Raw genomic sequence first — 17,979 nt, 5'->3', positions numbered from 1 at the left:
GTTACTTGATTCATGCACTGTTCTGCTGAAATTAGTTGCTGTGTGCTCTAAATGACAAGTTTATAATGGTCCAAAGATTAAGAATACATACTTAATATCACATCAGCTCAGTTGGCTTTCCTCCTGCACAAACAAGGCCACTGTATTTCACAATGATACAGATTTGTGAGGGATAAAGGAAACAAGAGGGTTTTTTCTTGTATTGGTTTTGAGTGCTTCATCTGCTGTTCTGAAGAATATGTCTCAGTTACTGTTTTTGTAATGGTTAAGACACATCTAGGTGGCATCCCCAAGGTTTTTGTGCCGCTTCCTCTCTCTGTTAAGAAATGCATAGGTGACAGTAATAATAATTTTTGCCTACGTGTTCATTTGTCCCTGCTCTCCTGCGTGATCAGGTAACTTCAGAGCTTTGGAAACCTTTTGTACCTAGAAATCAAATTGTTTAAAAGTGTTATTTGAAGTAGTTGTGAATCTCTGAAAATACGTATGAGCAAGCCAAACTTTTGCATACTGTTTGAAAACCAATATATATATTTTCTTCTGTTCAACAAACATGAATCCTGATAGATCGATTGCCTTTGCTGAATAGCCTTCCTAATCTAAATATACAGCTACTCAAAGAACAGTGTCTGTAGTGGAATCATGAAATGGGTTTCATAAATACCTAGCTAAGCAATTTGGGAGACGGAGTTAGAAGTCTGGAGGATTCTTTCAGGCAGCAAAAACGTGCCATACTAGTTCATTCTCTTTCCAAATAGGGGTTTAAAATTTATGTCCAACAGGATCTGTCATTTTTCATACTCACATGGTGCCTGGTCTCCCGAGTGCCTCGGGTGCTACCAGAATACAGGTCACTTACCTGAATGGTCTTTCATTCTGACACCGATTGAAATGGGGACCGGCTTAAATAAGAATGTTATGTGAGTAAGGGCTTTGAATAACTTCCATGCCTCAGTCTACTTCTTCTGAATTTCTGTTATGTTTTAATATGTACCAGCTAATGTAAAGCTTTAGCACTACAGAACATTAAGCGAGTTTGGATTATATTGTGAAGGATATAGGTTAATTTTGGAAAGAAAGGCTAATTGGGTAAGATCGCCTGCTCCCATAGGTTTATGCTTTAAGAAAGATTTCTGCGGATGAATATTTAAATACTTCACAATTTTAAAGTTGCCTCAAGGAGGAATTAATTCATGCATATTTTAAAATAATTTGGTATTATTTGGCTGCTATTCTTCAGAGCTGGAATGACAATATTTTTCAACATTGGAGAGATAATACTGTTTGTTCTTTATACACAGCTTATCTTCCTACCTGAGAGCTTTGTTGTGGATAACTGAGGGAATTGCCTGTGCACGATTCATTTTTTCACTGTTTCTTCCGGTACCACAGCCCCACAATATTCACTCTGAAAACATCAGTAATGCAATATTCAAGGGACTCTTCTGCTCCTTTGTGGGTAGGGCGCGTTTTCCCTTCAGTTCCCATGACCCCCACTGACCCAAGGCCAAGCTCAAGGAGCTGTGCCTGAACCTGGGATTCCTGAGAGCCGGACGCTTGCGTGGTGACCGAGGTCATTCACAAGCACTGCATACCAGCAGATACTTTGGGAATCAACATTGCCTTTCAATAAATGGATTAAAAGCTCTTGGAGTTCTCCATCTCCAAAGAATCCTTGGATAGAAATATATTAAATACCGTGCCAAAAGTAGTGTATTCCTAATCCCTAAGTGGCAGCTTTGCAGGCCCTTGTAAGCACAGTGCTCATGTATCTTTCCCAACTTTGCTGCTCATTTGCTTCTTCCTTTTATTTAAGGTTTTCCCCCTCTTTCTTCCATGGACATAGTTAAGGATTAATTTCTCTAATGGCTAAGCATCCAAATGCTGATTAATTTTTATGAGTAATCTAGAGAGGAGAAGAATAGGTCATAAAGCTAAATCTATAAAACTGGGAGAAATTACAAACTCGCTTCTGCTTGATAGAAAACTGTAGTAGTAAAAGAGGTTCTTTAAAATGTAAATGTGTATTTTGCAAAGTATACTTGTACTTCAGCAACGTGTTTGACAAAAGTGAAGCAGGCACCCTGAAAAAAACCTCTGTCTTTAAAAGAAGTGATGCGGAAGGAGAACATGTAGGAAATCAAACAACTTCGGAAGATGAATACTCTTTTCAAACAGATACATGAAGATTTCCTCTCAGAATAGGGGGATGTTACAGCTTCTTTCAGGGCAGCTCTGGTGACTGATTTGGGGGGGAACTTCCTTTCTGGACACTTTATTACTAGGTACTTATGGAGGAAAGAGGAGTTCTGGACAAAATCACAGATAAGAAAAGTTTACATGAAAAAAGAAAAGAAAAGGATGGGTTTAGCATTAATGAATATTAGAGTTGAGCAACAAGCCAAGTAGGAAAATGTAGCAGTGTACGACTTCAAGAATGGAGTAATTACTGAGGGGAGAAACAAAATGAGTGCAATAAAATGGGATATAACTCAGAGTAATGGGATGAAATAGAGAAAGGGCATATTTGGTCTAAATGACAGGAAAGACTTCTTCGCCACGAGAGCTAATAGGTTGTGGCATAATCTCCCATGAGAAATAGGGAAAGTGAGAAGAGGGAAGTGCTTGGCACATTTAAAACTGGAGTAGCACTAACAAATATGCTGTAGCAAATAAATCAGCAGCATCACATAAATGTCTGTCTCATTTGTGTGCCGCGATGCCGGCACGCCAGTCATATGCAGAAATCCTCCTGCACGTTTGCCTGCACTGGCTACGTGTGTATGTTGATTACCGAGGAAAACGCACGCTTGAAATAACAAAATATCTCTTTACACTTGCGAAGTTTGAAGCTGGAGCGAAAGCTGATCTCTCAGAAGGTCCCCAGGCTTTGTCTGGAGGGTGCTGAAGTGCTCTGCCGCGCTGGTGGAGCAGGAGGGGCAAGGAAGGGGAGAAGGTTTGAGAACTGTGGCCATAAGCCACGGTGCTCACATAACACTGTCTGCTTGTGGCAGGACTCTTTCCTTGCTCTTGGGCCATCTTTTGCTGACGGCTCTGTCGGGAGCTTGGGGACGGCGTCGCAGGGGAGGCAGAGCCGACGGCAGGTTTAGCCCAGCCACGCTGCAGGCTGGACGCGCGGTTGCTGTGATGTGTTATATCAGAGGTGCCCAACCGAGGGTTGCTTTAAAGAGGCTTTTGTTGTTGTTGCTTGGAGTTTTTCTGGGGAAAAAATTGGAAGGGAGGAATATAGGAGTGAAACTCCAAAGTAGCTCTTCAGTTAAGGCACGCACTACCGGGCTAACTGGACTAAAATTGTTTGCTAGAAATTATATTTATCGGTTAGCCTGTAGGAAATCAGTGCTTGATTATCTTAACTGCTTGGTGAGTTGGCACACAGTTTTCCATTTGTTTGAGAGTAGTTATTCCTTTGTAGGTAAACCTTTTGGCTGTCTAAAAAAAAATCTACATGCAGTTCATATTAATTATGGAAAATGGTTTATTTTCTAATACCTCACTTCCCTGTTTAAACGGTTTTTCTGGAGCTTGGCACAAGTCCTTTAAATAGAATACAGATGTTTGTTTGAAAGAAACATAATGGAGAGAAAGTTGCATGATTTAAAAAAAAAAGTGAGATACATACTTTTGTGTTTACATATTAAGATCTAATTCTCAGAGGGAAAAATGTTTCTCTTCTAAATCATATTATATCTTGCTCAGTTGTCTTTGTAATTGTTAAAAGAAATATTTTATTGCCAGAGTCACTAGGAGTTTTTTCTGTTTTACGGTATATATGGGTTTTTTCCTGTTATTGTGTAATACATTCTTGACGGACTCACAGTGATTATAGAGCACTTGCCATTAGCTTGCGGCACTAGAAAAAAAAATTTGTTATTAACAAGAATTGATGAAATTAAGATGAGTAAATACAAACAGCCAATAAAGCTACACAAAATTAGCAACTTAAAAGTAGAGAAGAAAAAGATCTTAGATGCTTTATTTTAAACAGTAGAAGATGAAAGCAGTTTTGTATGAATGGAAAAGGGCATGAGTAAGTTCTAAAATCCTGGACCTGCTCCAATAAAAACTCAGTCATTTGCAAACTGTAGGAATAATGGTAGGATGGTATTCAAGTGTAAAATTCTGCTAAGTGGAAGTTCAAAGAGGACACCTAGAATAATGAAAAGCTAATCTAGAAAGCTGGGAACACATACAAAACTAGTTTAAATTGAATCTTTCCATTGATAACCAGCAACATAGTGTAACATAACGTAGCAAAACAAGCTGGATGTGAATGTCATACCTCAAAGCTAAAAATATTCATTCATTCTGCTGCATTTTGAATAAGCTGCAAGCAGTGGATTAGACAAGGGACCTGGGGGGAGCTAATAAGTTGGTTGCCAAATTCATAAACTACACCAGTCATCTAGGTGACATTTTCAAACTTTATAGTTTCCCATAACTGAAGCACTACCAAAAATCGCCTCCAGATTTTTAACCCGATTCTTAAACTCCAGGCAATTAGTTTGAGAAGACACAACAACTAGCCGCCTTGTATCCTCAACAGCATCTGTCAGGCAACACTTCTGTCTTCCTAAGATTAAGGATAAAATAAGACAGCTGAGCTGTGATGCTGTCAGGCTTTCTTCCAGATCAGCAACTTAACCTATGGGGTCCACATTCTGTGAAATACGTAACCAGGTATCATCAATGTAGTGATGGTACTCATGTTTTAACGTGATCTGCCTAAGCTATTTCGTGCATACAATGACCAAATCGAGGAACAAGCCTGGGGGTTGTCTCCTTTTGGAGAATTTTGTAAGAAAGAGGAAATTACTCATCTAGAGATTTGTCTGTGTTCTTTAAATCATATACAGAGCAATAAAGAACAGCTAGAAAGGTAACAGCAACAGGTAAACTTTATTAAAATCTCTAGAACAATATGTCATTACAGAAAATACGTTATTCAACTGTATTACCTATATAGTATTTGATATGTATATACGATCTTTGAAAAAAAATAGCACCTGAGAATTTCAACTCCTGCTCTAAAGAATACCCTTCCCTCTGCACTGGCAGTAAAATGCGCTTTTTCAGAGGTGTGATAAATACATGTATTGAAGACTTTCTAAATTGTCAAAACTCAGGACAATTGTCTGTCGAGCATATCTTTTATGTAGCAATTTCTTTAATTTCTGTTGGTTCTCTTCTGTGTTTGTGTTTATCTAGAACACAGCAGATCAAATAGCATTCCGGGCTGCAGGAGGACTGACTGCCCTTGAAAATGTTCTTCAAGCTGTGACTTCTCCCACCAATCTGAATGCGGTTTCACGGCTTCCTTTTAAGTAAGTAGGGTCGCTCCCTCATTTGCTGCTTAAAATCACTAGAATATTTATTTTTATATATAAATATATATTTATTTATATATCTGCTGCCTCACTGCTGCTTCTTCTCATAGTCCAGTGTCAAACTTCGAAGAAAAAATCTCGCTCTACTCTACGCTGCCATGCAAGGTGAAAGACGTTTCCTCTCAACCTCCAGTTTTCTAACTTGGTGACTTTATTTCTAGCTATGATATATTTGAGTGGTGGCATCCCTAATTGTACAAAATGAGAAAAGAGAAAACTGTGTTAAACAGAAGAGGAGGTACATATCTTTTGAAGTTAGTCTGTGAACATCTTTAGTGGGAAGTGGTGCAGTTTTTTAAAAGGTTGTAATTCACTGGAGTCTGACTGCTTTTAAAGTGAAACAGTTGTAAGTTACTGCTAGCTGAAAGGGCTTCTACAAACAGGTAAATAAAAATTCTTGTGGATTAGAGGAATTCGTCTTTATAGCACATAAGAATAGAAGGGTTTAAATGTCTAATCCCTAAAAAAGGTGGTGACTAAACAGAATGCCTGCAAACACTGGCAACTCAAAAGCATGCTCTTGAGCATCTAACTCAATCTGATCTCTAACTGTAATTTTAATCTATTCAGAGGCACATAATGTCATCCCAGAGCAGGGCTAGGCATGGTTTTAGTACAAGAGGAACCAAGCCCAGGCTATTCTGTTGTGTACCATTGTCATCATTTTTTTGTAGATATATTTTAATATTGCAATAATTGGAATTTAAGCACTACTTTGTGAGGGTTTGTATCAAAACTGCCCATTAATATGTTATAGGACAGGTGCAAAGTGCTAGGAAAGAACACCAAGAAAGAAACATGCTTTTAATATCTTAACTTTGCTCTTCAAAGACCATAAAATTCCTACCTTCCCGCTAAGTCATGCAGAACGCACTTGTGGCAGGTCCAGCCAACTCCGCTGATGAGCAATCTGGACTTGGTCCTGTGGTGAGCAGCTCAGCAGCAGCCTTTGGACTTGTGAGTTTGCAGAAGTTCTAATTTTGAGTTATGCTCATCAATGAGGGATCAACTTTGCAAGGGAAAGGGCTGCACTGTGTGGCCACCTAAAGCTTAGCTTAAATTTAGCTTTAAATTCTTAGAATGTGCATCTTCTAGACATCTTTGATTTTTGTTCTTTCATTTTAGGAGTAGTTTCCTTTTGGCAATCTTTGCTGAGAAGGTTTGAGAATATTGTGTTTACGTTACTGAAAACATTTTTTTTAAAGTTTGTTAGACAGTATGAGGATGTAGTAGTTCTCAAAGGAACTTGTGTGCTGGTAAATAAAGCCCCATGTCAGCTACATTTGTGTAACACAAAAAACATCCAAGGAGATTTATCAAAGGTTTTTCTCTCTATGACAGTTACTGTCTCTCTCATACCTATTTCAGGCCAGTATAACTGGTTTCTCAGATTCCTAAGCCTGTTCATGACTGAATTATAAAAAGAATTTTTAAACCTCTCAAAAATTCATTATACGTTGTTTCATTAACACAAGTTTTCTAATATCTGTATTTTCAAAAGAAATCTCAAGGCAGAAAAGAGATTAATATAAATTATTCTGACAACTTTGTGTGTTAAAATCTACTGAAGAGCTTAGCTCCGCTGCTGAAATACAACATTTCATTCAACTTCACAGCAAATTGCGGTCTCCAAAGTATTGTAGTTTGGAAGTGATACATCAGGTTGCACATAATTTAACACAGGATCTTGCTTTCTAAAGTTAACTGCTCTTGCATTTTTTTTCTGCAAAAGTCTAGCTGCTTGAGTCTAACTTGCGGAGTCTGGAGTCTGATACAAGTGTCACCGTGAACTTGATGTTGCTGCGTGTGACGCAGAGCATCCTCTATTGCTATTTCTGTGGTCATCTTTCTGATTGAGCAGAACATACTTTGTGCAGAAGCTGCAACTTGACTGTCGAGAACAACCAACCGTCACGGAGGGTGGGACTTTCAGTGAACAGTTTGGAGCAGGCACGAATGTGGCTGGTTTAGAGAAACCGTGTTAATGCGTGTTAGTATGAAAGTATTTCAAGAAATTCTTCAGATGTGTTGCTTTAAATACCGAATGTTTGAGAGAGTTTCAGAAACAAATTATAATTATAGAATTCATTTAGTTCTTTCCATGAAGAAAATGTGTATCACATTTCTACTCATTTAATTTTTGAAAGGAGTTTAAAATTCTTTTTCCTCCTTCTGTGCAAATATAATTTACATCCTGACTTCTAAACTTTGAACCTAGTGAAGCAGCACTTTTCTCTACTTAAAGACAAAGCAAAGCCCTGTGGAAAGATGTTGAATTAAGACCTTTAATTGCCCTCCAGTCTTCCCCTGGCCAAATATGCTTTGCTAAAGGACACTACTATACTTGAGATTGTTTGTGTGCTCTTGCAACGTTTAACCATTTGTACTCATCTTAAATTGGGCATTTGTCTGTTGTTTTGTGATGAGGATAAGCTATTTACAAGTAGGTGAGGAGATTACATGGGCTATTATCTACATCTCTCTTTCTCCAAAATCCTGGCAGTATGGTGCAGCTCAGAACTTTAATCCCATGTCTACAAGATAAAGCTTTATTATCAAAAGATTTAACAATATGCCTGTTGTTTTGTGCTACTGCCCAGATTGGTAGTTAGACCAGCAGGACAGCAAATGTTGTGAAAAAGATGTGACATTTATGAGACAGATGATGCATTTGGTGTTGGGGCAATTTTTCTGCCCTTCAAATAAATCACTGAAAATGGAAAAGAGAAAGCAATGGATTGTAGTAGGTTTTATTATTGGTGTTAACATGCAAATTAGTGTCCAGCTGTCTTATTTCTTAAAGTAGCATTTTGTAATTTTCCTGAATTTGTTCAGTTCTCCACAAAACAAGACATACTCAGCAGAATTTCAAGAGGTATCAGAGCCTTACGGTATTTTTCTTGCCTTTCTACCGAAAAGCAAATTGGAGTTGCACAGCAGAACAATTTAATGATTAAGATCAAGACCAGACGATGAGTCTCGTCCCCTGTGTCGCTTTGCATATCTGCTATGGGCAACTCGTTCAGCCCCTTTGGGCCATGACATGTTACTGGCCTTGCAAATTGTAAGAAATTGTAAGGGTTTGTTTAATTAACATTTGCAAAATCGTTGAGTTCCTTAGGTGACCAGCATTTTTAAATAGAAATTAGCAGTAGTTGTGTAAGGAACAAAGGTGGACTTTTGTTACAAGTTAAGACATGATTAAAGTCAGTTTTATTATAATGAGTCTTGTCTAGTCATAGAATTTCTTGCATCATTCATTTAAAGCAAATACTGTCAGGGTAAAAAGCTCAAACCATAATTACATAGGTAAAAAGCAGAAAATAGTGCCCACATAATAGTATGGATGGCATTGATACAATTAGTTTTTTCAGTAAGAATTATTTTGAGCTGAGAACTGGTTTTATAGCTTGTTCTCGGTAATTTTTGTGCGGTTTTTATAGGCATACATTTCTTAACCTGCGCTGTTACTGTTCATGCAGTTCTATAGGATTGTTCACAATTTTTTTCAACATGAAGAGCGAAACAAGCTTTCGTGATTTCTTGTAAGGTTATTCCCTCTAGAGTTCATTGCAAACTAGCTAGTTGGTACAAGGACATAAAGATACGCTGAAGCGAATGACCTCTTTGCAAGTTCAACATCTGAAACCTGCAGCATCTGTCTCCTTCCAGGACGTGTTCTTGCTGTTTGTCTCAGAGCTGGACTTCAAGCTCTCAGAGCTGAAGAATAAAGCAATGTTGCCCTCCCATGCAATACAGGAACAAGTTTTATTGTTGAAAGTTGCTCTGTGAACCGTTACGAAACTTTTTGATTGAGAGCCAGATCTCGCAAGGAAACGATCGATAAGCCAGGGACTGGAGAGTTTCCATAGAAGACTTTCAGATTCCATCACACCTGTAAAAGTTGGGGTGAAATAATTGTTTGGTTGTCACTTTTCATGTAATAGTTCGGTCATTTCGGAATCAAACTCCAATCTGTTTGTGGAAGTATCTTGAAGGAGAACTGGTGCTGAATTTGGTCTTCTCTCTATTAGTTGTGACTAGACTTCAGCTGGAGCCCTTTTTTTTTTTTTTTTAATCAGACATCCGTAATGTGAAATACAGACAAAATAGTAGTTGATTATGAATCTTTGAGAGTTCCTGATGGTGTAATAGGCTCCATGAGTGAATTATAAGGGCCTCTGTAGTCTTCAAGACTTAAAATTGGTATTTTTACCTGAAAAACAATTTGTTGTTGTTGTTGTTTTAATCCGTGTTCTTACCTTGGTGGTTTTTTAACCATTCCACTATACAGCCATTCTGTGCACTGTTTTTTCAGTAAAAGCTCACCTCCTTTTAAATACTTTTAAATGCCAATACTGATCGCTTTCTTCCTCCGTCAGAGTACTGCATAATATTCAAACTGTTAAAAATGAACAGTGCACTACTGAGTTAACTCATCCTAAATCTAATAATATTTAGTTGTGTATTATTTCACTGTAAAATTAGCTTTTTGGGTTATTTTCTTAATTGATAATCAAAGTACGTTCATGTATAATGTTTAGAAGTTGAAAGTAATGTGAAAAAGCTTTACACTTGAAACGGGTTAATTATAGCTGTTGATGATGCCCTTATTTTAGAAAGCAAAAGTTGTGAGTTCTCGCCTAGATATGCTGGTGCAGTATGGTGGATTAGTTTTGCGTGGTTGGATACCGTTTCTGCCCCAGTATTTTGAATAAAAATTACAGTTTGTCAACTTATTTATATCAGGCGAATTGAGGAAAGTGAAGATGTGCTAGCATAAAAGAAAAACACATCCGTACATATAAACTGTTGGGATCTAGCTTGAAGATGTTGATTAAAATGAATCCTGTTCCTATTTCTTTGTCCTAGTGTAAAATAAATATTACATACAGATGCATATTTTTGTCTAGTTTAAAAACAGATTTCTTTTTTGGATCAAAGTTTGTGTACCGTAATGAGTGTTTTTATAATTGGATTTACTCTAGAGGAAAGCCTTACATCCGCGGGCAGACTTATTCTGTGGTTTGAGTATACATGCTGTCTAACATAGCCTTAAAGCTGATTTGCGGGTGTGATACAAAGGTTAGAGCAACATCAGTAATCGATAAACAGCTGCTTCACGGGAGGCTCGTACTTTACTATTTCAATGGATTTCTTGAGATGAAAGCTTTGGAATTAGGAGCAGTTAGAGCTTCCAAGGGTGGGGGGGTGGAGAAAAAGAAATGTATTGAGTTTTTCATCCCGGAGAGTTTAACTGGTGGTTAAATAAAGTTCTGGCTTGACGTTCGCGGCACTGCGCTTGTCTCGGAGGCCTTGTGCAGAAATGGTGACAGTTGACAGCTGTTGTTCCCTTAATAAGATTAAAGTAAAGAAATTAGTTGTGCTGTCTTTAATCTGCCATTTAACACTGAACCACCTGGGGACGGCTTCTGTGCTGATACTTCCAATTTTGAATTAAAAAAAAAAAGTGGAACTGAATCACAGTTCAGAGCGTGCCGTGATTAGAATGTATTTAGACGAACCGTAGTTAGCAAGCTTATGTCATCAATTAAAAGAACTCTCTTTATTGTTGTGAAAAATGAATTTGACATCCATTTGCTCACACCACCTTTTCAAATGCATTATTTGAGTCTCTGAAAATGCAGCTGCTTTTTCTGACGTGAGATTTTCAGCTGGGAAATACAAAAGCATGATGCATTATTACAGTGGAATTTGTTCCATATATAAAGTGGGAAGTTTTTGTGTTTTCAAATGTTAAAATAAATGATCCTTTTAGGAATTAGGAATCCTATATATCCAAAAACATTATTGCAGTGAATTAACTAAATCACCTCATCAACTCTGAAATGCTGTCAAAATTGTAAGTTAACCTACCACATCCATATTTGACACTTTGGGTAAATTGTAATGTTTATATTTAAACAGAATTAATCTTTATCTTAGGATAGCTGATGAAATGACAGATGCTGATTTAAAACGTTTTCTTCTCAACTGAAAATAGAAACTACCAATATAGTTTCATATCTCTCCCTCCCTGTAAACACACCTACACAGAGGAATAATCTTCTGTGAAAAGTAAAAGTAGGTGCCTAATGAGCCTTTTTTTCAGTATTCCTGAGGAAAGTGAAATAAATACCTTTATATATAGCCAGGATAGGAAAAGAGAATCCTGTTGCAAGGCAGGTTTTACAGAATACACGTGAAGCATGCTCCTTCGAGTTTGTATAGGTGTTACCCTTGTGGGGTAAAAGTCAGGTGAAATAGGTGAAAATGAACCTGCCCTTGATCAGTAAGTAAGGACTTAATATTGTTTTCATATCATGTGAACTGCAGTCTGAAACTCATTTAATTAGGCAGGAGTACAGTAACACTAATACAACTGATTAGTTATATTAGTTAATATAACTAATTAACAAAGGAAAAGTATGAACGCTCTTTATGTTTTTACAGATCAAACCAAGCAAGGTAACGCTGCTTCTTTAACTTCAATATTGTCTCTCAAGCTGAAGAAAAGACAGTCTAGAAATAAGAATGAAAAAAATTTTACTCTAAATTTTCTGGCCTCTGAGTATTTCCAGCTTTTCCTGGCTTGAGAAATACTCTGTATATATATAAGATGCTTCCATTTCAAGTCTGGGGAGCCACGCTAAGTAGTCAGATGCCACCGCAACGAACGCAGCGATCAGTAAAGCAGCTTTCCTTAATATTTAAATAACTGTTTCAGAAATGAATTTGGGAGAAAAACAAAGTGTAAAACTCAACTCTCTCCTTCTAAGTATTTTGAGTTAGTCTGCAGCTTGTTATGTTAAATGCCACCTTTGATGATTTCTCTGTGATAACTTGGTGTTTGTTGCAGTCCCATTTTTGTATGACCTTTTGACGGTGCTCACAATTTATTTGCTTTTATGGAGCTTATTTGAACTTAGTCACATTTTTTCAGATGGTAAAAACACCCGACAAATAAAACTTCTTTTCTTTTTGGTTTACTTTAGGCAAACAATTTGAATTTCTAGCCATCTGTATTTATTATTGTATATATTTACGATGCATTTATGTTCTGTGTCTGTGTGCGTATTTGTTTAGTAACAGTGATAGCTTTTGTAGTAAGCAAAGTTCAAGAAATGAATTTTGTGTTTATACTGAAATAATATTATCCGGGTCAGATTTATCTTCGCTGTGAGTATATTCTGTAGGACTGGTTCCAGCTTCCCCGCAAATCCTGTTTTGAGAAGAACACTTTAATTGGAGCAGATGGAAATTACACACGATGCAAAGAATAATTGGACATGTTTTGTACATCGGGAGTTTTCTGTGACTCATTGTGCTTATGATTTTCTGTTCTTCCTATTGCAAACCTCTTACCTCTTCCCACCAGCCATAGGTGTAGGTCAGTTGATGCTATCGCCGTTACACACCGACGCATAAAGGCTCTGTACAGTAGTGGTTCCCAACGTGGCAGCAGAAGTTTTCGGACAGGAGTTTCACCCGCTCAGTTTTGCTTGCTGCGTGCAAGCTGCTCGATCCTCTCCATTCCTTGCTCTCATTAGCTCACGGGCGCTACGCAACAGCCTCTCTCTGGAGCTGGTCCCGGTATCCTGTGAATTATTTGATGCGGGTTTTTTTGCTTGAAGGTTGTGCTAGGAAAGGGACCTTTATACCTGAATTACTGGTGTGATATAAGCCACAAGAAAAGAATGTTACGTATCCGAATTATAAAATTAGCTGATACTCTCTGAAAGTTGTGTTACGAGTTACGAATACAGAAGAGTCCGGTAGCCATACAGTGCGTGCCTTCTGATAAGTACGGCTTTACTGCTCGGAAGTTACTAGTTATTTAGTTGATTACATGTTCATTTTTAGTCCTGTTTGGAATCCCAAGTTTAAGAAAAGGAGTGTGAATTGCTGAAAGGCTGTTTTGTGATGGGCTTCCATTTAGTTGCTCTTAGTTTACTGAAGACAAAAGTAACATCCTTCTTATTCTTTTTCTTTCCTTCTGATTTGTTTAGGTCGCTGTGCAACGCAGTAAATGCTTACAGCCTCACCTGCAGTAATTGCACAGAAAACTGCACCTACGTTCTTTTCAGTAATAAGATCACTTTTCTAATGGACCTGTTGATACACCAGTTTACGGTACGTAAAATACCCATTTTAATTTAGAAATTTTTGAATGCTTCCTTGCCTTATTAGAGTATTTAGAGTATAAGAACACCAGGAGGTACATGAGAATAAAGACTCAAAAGAATAAAGATTTTTTTTGTTACATGTATTTGGTAACTGTTTATTTATTTATTAATTTACTATACTTCTATGAAGACAGATATACTTGCTTCTGCTGATAAATTCTGCAAAAGCATCTGTACCAGGAACTCTAGCGAGCGGACAGTGTTCTATCTTCAATGTTTTCTGAGGTTTTCTTCTTTAATTCGCCCTGTAGTAATATTTATAGTATAGAAGTAATATTTATAGTATAGAATATTATGCGTTATCCATGTGTGTTTGGTTCACGTGTGTTTCAGTATCGGGAGTATAAGTCAGGTCAGTACGTTGCTGTAGTTAGATTTGCCGAAGTGCTTAAATAGCAGGACTCGTTAACTGTGAAAGTTTTCATTTTCCAATGTTTCATTTAATTCGAAATGTCATTAAATATTTTATTTGAAAACTCATTTTTAATTCATTGTGACGTGCTCATCATAAGATATTTAGTCTTGGTTTTCTACTTATAAATCGTGTGTATGTATTTTCATGAGCCAAGCAGTTTGTTAATTGAAAAGTTATGTACATACTTTGAATAATTTAAATGGCGCTGCTAGAATCAACAAGCCATAGGACTGTTGACGAACACTTTAAAAAGATAGTCCAAAGGTCCTTGACACAAAGAAAACCGGAATGCAACCTGTGCATTCTCCTCTAAGTAGCTGCCAGCTCATTGTTCTTCACCAAATCTTTCCAAGAGGATTCCAGGTATTAGATTTCAAATATACTTAGTGAAAGGTGCATGCATTGTGCTGGGCCAGTCACAACACTGCTGGCGCTCCGCAGAGCGAGCCAGAGCGCAGGCTCCGTGGGTAATTACACGAGAGATGAAATCCTTCAGCACTTTACGAGTGACAAGATTCATTCTGCTGCCAAACACCTTCCCTTTCCTCAGTGTAGCACTGTGCAAACGACCTGCGCTTTTCCCAAAGAAATACAGAGGGTATTTCTTGGGAAATGTTGGCCACCGAGAGATCAGAGATACTGCCTAAGAAAAATGTACTATGCTTGGAGCTGTTTGCAGTCTGTTGCCAAATACTATCCTTGAATTGCAGCAAAACTGTAATTAAAGCTTAACGTTTCCCATGATCCACAGTGGACTTTTCTTTCCTGTGCATAAAGTCTCTTGTGTTCTCTTCAGGCAAAATTGGCCCTTAAACCAGGGTGTCTTCGTAGTTCCATGAAATACATATTTAAGTACCAAAAAAAAACACAGTGCTGCTTTTCTAACCCTGATATTTCACTCTTGAAAATATCATAAATCAGCTCAAGTTTGACTTTTTCTTTTTTACAAAAAAGAAATGGACAAATGGAGAGCACTTTTTGAATTCGATTAAGCTCTGAATACCAAAATATTAAGACACGCCTCCAAAGAATTAGCTCCCTGCAGCATTCCTAGTTTGGGGAGCTGTATGGTGCTGCCCTTGCCTGTGTCATGCATATTCCCACTTACTGTTGGAAAATAAACCCCAAGTAATACCAGAAGTAATACATGAGAACGTATATTTGCAAGGCTGTAAAAAATTGTTAAACAAGGATGCCAATTTTTTGCTGAATACAGAAATGGAAAGAAGCCAGGTTTAAGAAATCTTTAAATATATTTTATTATTGAATGCAGTGTCGGCTTCACTTTTGCTAAAACTCAGAGCTATATATTTTAAAGATAAAATGTAAAACAATCCCTTCTCATCGGTGACAAAACGTTCGCTTTTCTTTTAAGCAGGTGTAACATTTTTCTCCTCGAAATATTACTTGAAGAATTATTAAAAAAAAAAAAACAAAAATACTTTTTCTCCAGTTAAAGCTTGGGTACCAATGGGAAATGGTAGAATAACAGATGGAGTGTGTTTCTTTCTTTTTTTTTGGTGACATCCAGCCTACCCAAGTTAATTATTAGAAGTGTCCTGTTTAGACCTTCCTTTATCTCACAGCTAAACAGACTGGTAGGAAACCTTCTGTAGACTACTTACCATTTTACCTTTCTTAGCCTCCTTAGCTCAGGTAATGCCTAAGTCAGGGTCTCTTGAGGTCAGTAGTATCCCCTCTCCTGATTTCAGTGGTTAATGGATCAAACCTTCCTGCCTACGTTCATCGAAGTCTTGTGCTCGGGTGGTAACTTCATTCATCTACAGGCTGCTATCTCTGCTTTTCTTTCTCTCCTGTACCTAGAAGACAGTTGCAAAATAATGAGAACTTTTCTAATTATTTATTTTGGAAGGTTTCACACTGAGAGAAACAAATAATTACGTAAGCGTGTGAAGATACGGGGTTTTTGGGTTTTGGGGTTTTTTTCCTCGTCAAGTGACAGCTGTCGTGCTTTTCCATGAAGATAGCCGAAAAAGCCATATGTATAAACTGTACATTTCTGTGCCTGCATTTGTAAATAATTTTATCTCTTTAGCAAACAGATTGGTTTTTTGGTTTTGTTTGGGGTTTTTTTTTTTCACCCCAAATATCTGTCCTTTTATGATTTCACAATAAGAAAGGCATGGCAGTTTGTTTTCTAACTACATGTTCTCAGATGGATTAGAGGGAAATTTCCAAAAGCTTTTGAGAATAACAAGATGGACAAGACCACCTTGTCCAGTAAAAATTCTTAAATTTTGTTCATTCATTCATTCAGACTTTTCCCATCACAGCATACCTGCTGTTGCCAGTCTCTCTCCAGCAGTGTCACTTTGTCCAGAGTCGGTTGCCAGTTACAGCTCTGGTTGGAAGTTAGAAAATTTCAAATTCGATCGTTGTATGAGGATTTTTTTTAAGACAATCTTCAGATGCATAATATCTGAAAATTCTAACTAAAACATCAGTAGTGAACATTAAAAACATGTGAAATGAACTGTGCAATGTAAGTAGAGATGAAACAAATGTAGAGATCGAAAGTGAGCTGCTTGTTACTTTTTTTTTTCCAAAATACAGTGCTTAAATCTGGATTCTGTTGTAGGCAAATGACCTATAAACTTTTACGTACAAAGTACAATCGCTTTGCTTGGGTTTAAGTTAATCTGACTGTCTAGTTACTGAAGTAATTTTTCTCCACCGTCTCTTCACTGGAATGTGCTGCCATTTAGTTGGGGTGCTTTAAAATGACAGTGGACGTCCTGTCGCAGTTGCTAGTTCCGAAGTCACTTGTGGTCAGGTTTTTAATCTCCTGTGCTGCACCAAGTGAGGCAGCTTCGTGTTTGTTTGCGCTGATTATGACAAGAATTGTAAAATCAAAGGCACGTACGTGCTTCTCAGCTGTTCTGGTTCATTTTGGAATTACATTCTGTCTCCGTAGCGTTCAGCTGTTGTGGCACTGACAGTACTCCTGGAGTCCCTAATAAGGGGAGCGTGTGGGCAGTTTCTGCCTTCCAGGTCACTAAGAGATCTAAAAACCCTCCCTCTGCTTTCGGGTCTAGTTGGAGACCTGAGGACCAGCATCTAGAATTATCAAGGTTGGCAAAAAAGTACCTCGGTTAGATGTCAGCTCTGTGGTCTGGGTCATTCCTAATGCAATTCAGTCACTGTTGGCAATGTCAAAAAATGTAAAAACTTCATGTCTTTTTCTTTCTGTTTTAATAACGTAACTTTTAAATGACCAAAAACGTAATATTTTGTTGATTAGCCGCAGTAGGAAGCCAGTGTGTTAATCCTGTAGTAAATTTTGAAAATAGTGCTGGAGTGGGAGAAATAATGACATATTAAAGTATTGAGGGGTAGGGAATCTAAAAGTGGAACCTTCATCTGCACCATCTTAAGCCCATAGACTTCCTGGGCCATTTCCATTTCTTCACTAGTCAGTACATAGAAAGTCTGACATCCCGTAGCTATTCTTTTGAAAATACACATTTTCTGGAGTGTTTTTGAGGCGAGCCCAATAACTTTACACATGCAAGAAGCACAAAGTCACCACTGCTCATGGGAGACGAATACAACACAAGTGATCAAATGAACAGAAATTAGGTGCTTCAAAAGGTATGACGACTTTCCATTTAGGTTTAGCAGCTCTCTATTTAAAATCCTTCCTGTCTCTGAAGGATTATGCTTTTAACAAAACAAATAAAACCATAAATGAGTTTTCAGTGACAGAGCTCTACGTTGTTAACTGGAAACTGTTTGTTGGGGGTTTTTGTTTGCTTTTTTTGCTAGCACAGGAAAAAAATGGTGCTCTCGATACACAGAGGTACTTTAGGCGACATGAGTCAGAATGGAGTAACATTTTCAGCTACATTAAATGTGTGCCTAAGTGCTTTGCTGGATTGGGGCCATATTGTTCAGCATCTTGCAGGCTTCAGTCCTAGATGCTGGGCAGAGCCGAGAGCTTATGGCAGGGCTG

At 37.8% G+C, this 17,979-nt stretch overlaps 1 protein-coding gene across 2 annotated transcripts in view; it reads left to right on the top strand.

Moving 5' to 3' along the window:
* The window catches only part of SCAPER (S-phase cyclin A-associated protein in the ER), a 132,172-nt gene that overhangs the window by 71,377 nt on the left and 42,816 nt on the right, over nucleotides 1-17,979 (top strand). For both annotated transcript variants that reach the window (XM_010285733.1, XM_010285732.1), the window contains exons 19-20: nucleotides 5,227-5,342; nucleotides 13,415-13,538. In XM_010285733.1, the coding sequence (XP_010284035.1) occupies nucleotides 5,227-5,342; nucleotides 13,415-13,538 (240 nt within the window). The remainder of the gene's footprint in view (nucleotides 1-5,226; nucleotides 5,343-13,414; nucleotides 13,539-17,979) is intronic.

Source organism: Phaethon lepturus, unplaced genomic scaffold, assembly GCF_000687285.1.
Source record: "Phaethon lepturus isolate BGI_N335 unplaced genomic scaffold, ASM68728v1 scaffold1224, whole genome shotgun sequence".
In the NCBI taxonomy this organism is placed as follows: Eukaryota; Metazoa; Chordata; class Aves; order Phaethontiformes; family Phaethontidae; genus Phaethon; species Phaethon lepturus.
This window is presented reverse-complemented; position numbering and strand designations above follow the sequence as displayed.